We start from the raw sequence: 6,918 nt of genomic DNA on the forward strand, positions 1-6,918 counted from the left end.
AATCTAAATGGAACAGGCAAAATATTAACTAGCCACAAATTAAAAATAACTACCTTATTAATGCAGGTGTGTATCTTTCCAGTCTTCCCATGCTCATGTAGCCCATGCTATCCTTAGATTCCAACAAGAGGAATATGTTTCTGCTGTCTAGCATCAGGCGGCCCCAGATATACCCTAGTTGAAGAGTCTTCATGAGAATTATCTAATTTTTCCCTGTTGGTGTAGACTCAGTTGAGCCAACTGTGTTATCTAGATAAGATTAGGTTTCAATATGGATACCAGATGATGAAATGTTTTCCTTAAATTTCTTTAATTCCTCTGCTAGTGGCTTGGACTGTGCAGGACTGGCAGCATTATTCAGTCAGACATTCTGAGCCCAAGTTCAAGGTCCAACTGGACTCCTGCACTGTTTTTCCCCCTTTGTTCTTCTACTGCTTCTCTTCTTCACCTCACCTAGAAGGTCAACCAGATCTCCACAAAAAACTCCATGACCCATGTATACCGTGTCATTTCTGTTCCTTCTAATTCTCAGAGCACAGCCTAGGGAATAAATAATTCAGAAAAGACTATTTGCTTGAAATTGGACTACCAATATTGTACTGACATTCTCATTTGGATCACTATTTATAAAGACACTCCAAATCCATTACAAAATTGTCCCTGGTGCCTCACACATCCCAGATGTTTCCCTACATGAAATACACATACATAAAAGATAAAGTGGGAATGTAAGATATGTTATAAATTGATGTGTTCATTTAATATAGCATGATGTAAATATAACTTTTTCTGTGTCCTGATATTATTGTCACATAATTTTTTATGTCCACAAAAGTCTGTGCAAATATTAACCATGATTTATTTATCCAATGTTTAATTAAACTTTTCCCTGATTTGTTGGCATTATAAACAGTGCAATGACAGATAAATTTATCACAAAGGGTTCTGTTAATCTAAAATTATTCTTTAACATGTGCCTTAGAAAATGAAACTTATGGGTAAATAATATTTAATGTTTTTATTTATACATTGACAATTCTTTACTATATACTTTTATCATATTCTTCCTCTTCCCCAAAAATCCTCCGAAATTCTCTCCCTAAATATTATTTTTTAAGTATAAGATGTTAACTGATACAATGCATTAACCTACTTTCTAGAAATATTCTTATGATAATATGTTCCACTTTACCACACATGCTGCTCAGCTGCTGATACCCTCATCAAATCTTGAAGTTGTTACTCCATTGTAACCTGCCAATTTATCCTTAAGGTATGGCATTTCATTACCGCTCTCCTTAAGTGGATTGCTGTTGACATCACCTGTGTGAGCTAAGAGAAAGAAGAGACTTCCAAGATAACATCTGCCCCTGAAACGGGCAGTTTCATGTAATTTACAAAAAATGGTTAGAGATTGGGGTTTAACAGAACTCAAACAGGCATCTAGATTGCCCTTATGACAAATTTTCAAGAAATGTCTCTGAAACTTGCATAGTTTTCAGGTCCCAGACCTGAAAGAAGAATCCCAGATCTGAGAGAAGAAGAAAATGTCCTACTCAAGTCCACACTCTTTCTGATCAGTTTAGAACTAATAAAAATCATCTTCCTTGGCAGGCCACAAGATGTACCCATAAAGGAGGGAAGACCTGGCTTCACACAGCACAGGTCATCTGGTTTAGACCTCACTCAGGAGAATAAAATACCCAAGTCTTTATCCTCTGGGCCACTTCTGAACAGGGCAAGTCCACATAAGAGACAGAAAACATGGGCCTGCTTCATACACCACCAGCGCTAATCACCATAAACTCTTTTATAGATAAAGCCTCTAGGATCCATATTTTAGATGTTTGGCTGATAACTTTCACCATCTGACACGCCTCACAGAAAGAGTGTTTTGTGGTAGAAAAGAACTGCAAATGTTATGCAGAACCCTTTCTATATGTAAGCACAGCCATTGTCACTGAGCATTGTAATACATGGATATTATTATCAGAAATAAAGAGAGAACCAGGCATGGGAACTCAAACCTGCAATCCTAAGTCTAATGCAGGAGTATTTGATGAGTTTCAAGACCAATCGGGGCAACAAGGTGATTTCTAGACCAGGCTGGGTTAAAGCATGAGATTCTCTCCCAAAATCCCTGAGTGATGTTTTTTAAGATGGCCTCTGGCTTTACTGCGTAAGGTGAGATTAGGGAGATGTTATCATTATCTTGCTTTCTTCCTTGCAATGAGAAAGGTCTTTGCAGAATTATTCCTTTAGAAAGATTTTGTTTTACTATTTTTCCATAAATCATTCTTTTCAAATCTGTGTGAGTTGAAAATAATTGCTGCAATACAACTCCATAGATATCTGCTTTACTAGAGTCCCTTCACGAAATATCTGCTTCATCTAGTACCCACCAACTCTACTAACACAAATTCATTTTTAAAAGAAATATTAAAAGCTTGAATGCTTTGTTAGTATTGCTGAAACTAATAGAATATTTTGGGAGTAATAAAGCTATTATTATATATAATAATAATAATATAATTGCTTATATAATTAAAAGAAAAATTTTGGTTCTGTACATAGTCAAGCAACTCAAAGCATCTTTTTCTTTAAAAAAATGATCAGCCTCAGACAGTTTTTTATATTTCTATTCATTTTTGATAACTTTGTACATGAGTACAGTGTCTCTTCACCATATCCAAGTCAAACTTCCCTCTCCCAGTCCCCTTAGCTGTGCTCCGAGTACTTCCCCCTCCTGCCTCCATCTCTCCTTCTCCTCCTCCTCCTCACCCTCCATAGCCCACTGAGTACAGTCACTGGCTCTGCACGGCTGTGGGCCCATCCGCTTGCACATGGCAGCCCAGCAACAGCCACACCCAAGAAGAAGAATGATTCCCTTTCCCCCAAGAGGCGTCAATCACCAATAACTCCTTATCTCGTGGTCCCCTCTCCCTTTTCACCGACTTGCTTCGTGCGGGTTTTATGCAGTTACCCACGGCTGCCCTGGGTTCACGAGTGCAATGGCCACATTGTTCCCAGACAGCAGCATTTCACAGTACTCCTCCCATCCTCCAGTTCTCATGCCCTTTCCATCCTCTCCCCTTTGATGTTCCTGGGTGGGGTGGGGCAATATAAATGCCCTATTGAGGGCTGAGAATGCAACAGTTTCTTATTCTCAGCACACTAACCGGCGATTAGTCTCCGCATTGACTGACTGCCCATGGCAAAAGAGGCTTCTTGGAAACCACTGAGAGTAGCACTAATCTACGGGTATAAACGAAAATACTTAGAAGGCAGTTTGGCAATATGTCCACTTAACATCACACACACACGCACACACACACACACACACACACACACACACACACACACACACAGCTCCTAGATCCTATGACCTTCCTAGCTATGGACTTTTAACCAGTCTTAAGAGTACCAGGCATAAAATACCTCCTGTGGATTAGGCCTCAAATGCAATCAGAATTTAGCCAATTCTGTCTCAGTCAGTCTTTAACTCATGATCCAATGTCCGCATCACAGTGAATAACATGGGGAATAGCACCATCAAATAGTATGAACAAATGCATTTACAAAGAAAGAGAATTTAGAGACGCATTTTATACCCAACCCACTCACCGCAAGTTGTAGTTCTAGTATTTTTAAGGTGAATTGAAGTCCATTTTGCTTAAACTATATTCATGATTGCACTGGGCTCTTTGCTACTCATTTCCTTCCCTATTTAAAATGAAATCATAAAAAAATTAAAGAGTCTAAAGTGGAATCTCAAAGAAGCAAGATGTTCTCTTTTCAGAACTTAGAAGAGAAATGGCTCCCTTAGGGGACCTGTTTTTATGGATATTAAATGTTCTTTCTGAATTACAAAAATACCACTACCAACAAACCAGCCAACAAGAAGGAGAAAGTCATTCAGCAAAAACCCATTTAGCATCCCACCTATGGAAGTTCCTGAATAGTCTGCTGAGGGGGCTTAACATAAGGGACTCTTTGTTCTCCTCAGACTGTTCACAGTCCCTGGAGAACTTACATTAAACAATTCAAGCCTGGCTTATTTTAACGCAAAGCAGTGTGATAAGCACTGTAAGAGAGAGAGAGACTAGTCTTCCGACCTGGATTTCATAAGTGTGAGTACTGAGTGTTGACAGATTCCTTGCTAGACATGGCGGGAGTGACCCTTAGGTTTGGTTTATGTAAGTCATAATGACACACACAAAAAAAGAATGGTGACACCAGCTTTCCCAGAACTGAGGGAACTAGTTTTCTTAGGCAAGGTGGAAGAATCCCTTGGATTTCTCCAACTCCATCCCTCTGACAATGAAGGAGGTTTTCCCATTACCCTTACCTTCTCCAGTTGGCTGCAGACCAGCTAAAATGGGCAAGTTCCAAGTTCAACAAGACACTCTGCCTCTGTAAGATAAGGTAGATAGCAAGCAATCCAGGAAGATCCCTGATGGCAACCTCTGTCATCTACACACACACACACACACACACACACACACACACACACACACACACACATTCGAGCACATTAGAAGGGAAGATGATTTCATGGAGACAAGATTGTATGAAGTATGCAGTGATTAGGTACCTCCAAAACTGACTCTCACAGGAGAATTACCCAAATTAACTGCTTATTAAAAATACAGAGCACAAGTACAACCAAGTAGTGTTCTAGTGTGAAATGAGTAAATATGACATTGAGTTATATAAGATGAGCATGGGGGTCATTCATCAAAATACTTGCCCCTTCCATTTACTAACTGTTTGATGAGAGGCAAACTCTGAGTTCAGTTTGATCATCTGTAGAACTGGTACAGGATGGTCATAGAGTTGTAAGGAACCAATAAAGTGTGTAAAGTGTTTGGCGCACAAACCTTGTATTAATGGCTTAATAGAGTGAGTGAGAGACACAGCTCAAATCCTGACTGAATGTAGGTCATGGGGCACAGAAGGGGTCAGCAATGGACCAGTTCTGGAATCTTACTAGTTTTGGAAGGCACTCTGCTGTCTCAAATTCTCATCTCGCCATCCAGCAGCTGTTGGGCCCTTAGGAATGTCACCCTAGCTTCAGCTTTCTCTTCATTGCCAGAAAGGAGCTCAGTGGAAAAGGCTTAAGTAAAGCCAAGCCACAATGGACTGTCTGAGATGACTCACACTATCTCTTTCATTGCAGCCCACACTTCCAAGTGCATCTGCCTGTTACCCCCACAGTGTTCCAAGGATGGAAACCAACTCTACTGTGTCAAAATGGGATCCTCAACACACGGGAAAACAGTAAACATCTGTACGGTGGGAGCCGTGAGGTGTGCAAACAGGAAGGTGGAAATACTGAACCCTGGGAGGTGTTTAGATTAGCACAATGATAAATGAATTTACTGTTCAAAAGCAATGCCTCCAAAAGCAGGGATGGCCACAAGGACAGGAAGTGAACGGATGCAAACAAAGTATAATGACACATATGTCCAGGTAGGCCATGATAAAAACCCATTACTTTGTATGATAACCTTAAAAATAATTTTTAAAAGCATTATATGAAGAGAAAACTGGCATGGCCATAAATGACTGGAAAAAAATTCTTTTGTGTGGTCTTTATATCATTACCCTCCCACCAATTGGCCATTTGATCACCCCCATCTAATTCTGGCATTTGTTGTCCTGTGTCTTACTTCTGAGTTGAAACATCCAAATCAATCTGCTAAATCATCCTTCACTGCACAGAATACACTGGGATTTCTAAGGACCTCTGAGGCCTGTGATAAACGCTGTCCTCACAATTAAAAACAACAAAACCTGTAACGTTTTTCAATGCACGAATAAGCAGAAAGCTTCGGACTCCACAATACACATTCTAAACACCCAACCTTCGTGTATTCATTTCCCAAATAATTTCTCAGTTTCCACAATGCAGAAAGTACTGGTACGCGTCCTTGGTAGTACTGTTGGCAACCATCAGGGGATCACATTTTAAGAAAACCACAGCTGACCCTGTTTTCATAGTTGATGTCTCTTACTTCTTACTCACCTCACAAGTGGATGTGTAGATGCTGCTTTCCTACATCTCAAACTCGGGGGGGGGGGGTCCTGCTTCAGGGATGGAGGCCATGAGCCACAAGCACCTGGCAGAAATCATACAGAACTTTGCATGTTAAATTCAGACCTTCCTCCATTTGACAACATCTAAAACGTTGACAACATCTAAAAACCTTGTGATATAAACTGAGAAAAATGAAGAAGGAAAAACCCTGAGAAAAATATATGTTTCTGGTGTCATTAGAGTTGAGTGGGCCTTCTCCCTAGGATTCACCCTCCTCCATTCAAGCCACCCACCCGATTCAGGCATTGAGAGTGGTGAAGGCTGAACGCACCTCCTGCCTTCAGCATTCCTGAGACAACTGAAGAGTAAGATGCATTAAACAGGACTGCATGCCAAAGAGAGGCCACCAGCAAGAGTCAAGAAACTTTCTTCAAAGCTGATGTAACTCTGTTCCACCCAGCTCTCTTGTGAGTCCCTTAACCCTTCCCTAAGAAACAGATCTCAGAAGGAAAAGGTACCCAGCTGGGGAGAGTGATGGTCCTGCAGACATATGCATGCAGTGTGCAGAGTAGGAGTTCTAGCTTCCTCCACCCTCCTGGGTGAAAAGGATGCTAAAAAATACCACCACCACCACCACAACCACCACCACCAGCAGCAGCAGCCACATAACCAAAGACACCATGGAGTCATTAGCCACCATGGAGACAGACACAATTATAATTATGGCCATGCACAGTAAAAATTCAACAAACACAGCCATTCTTCATGGATAGAACAGTTTTAATAAAAAAAAGAAAACTGCCCAACTGCCTTGGAAGGTAGAGAACAGCAGCAGGCTGCATGCACGCATTGGTTATATAGGGGCGAGCGCTATGTGG

General features: G+C 40.8%; 1 protein-coding gene across 1 annotated transcript in view; it reads left to right on the forward strand.

The window, feature by feature from the left end:
• Positions 1–5,876, forward strand: part of C6 (complement C6) — a 94,479-nt gene extending 88,603 nt beyond the window's left edge. Inside the window, exon 18 of the mRNA XM_040757751.1 lies at positions 5,180–5,876. Coding sequence (XP_040613685.1) covers positions 5,180–5,361 — 182 coding nt within the window. The 3' untranslated portion in view covers positions 5,362–5,876. The remainder of the gene's footprint in view (positions 1–5,179) is intronic.
• The last annotated feature ends 1,042 nt before the right edge of the window (positions 5,877–6,918 follow it).

This window comes from Mesocricetus auratus, unplaced genomic scaffold, assembly GCF_017639785.1.
Source record: "Mesocricetus auratus isolate SY011 unplaced genomic scaffold, BCM_Maur_2.0 Super-Scaffold_100015, whole genome shotgun sequence".
NCBI lineage: Eukaryota > Metazoa > Chordata > Mammalia > Rodentia > Cricetidae > Mesocricetus > Mesocricetus auratus.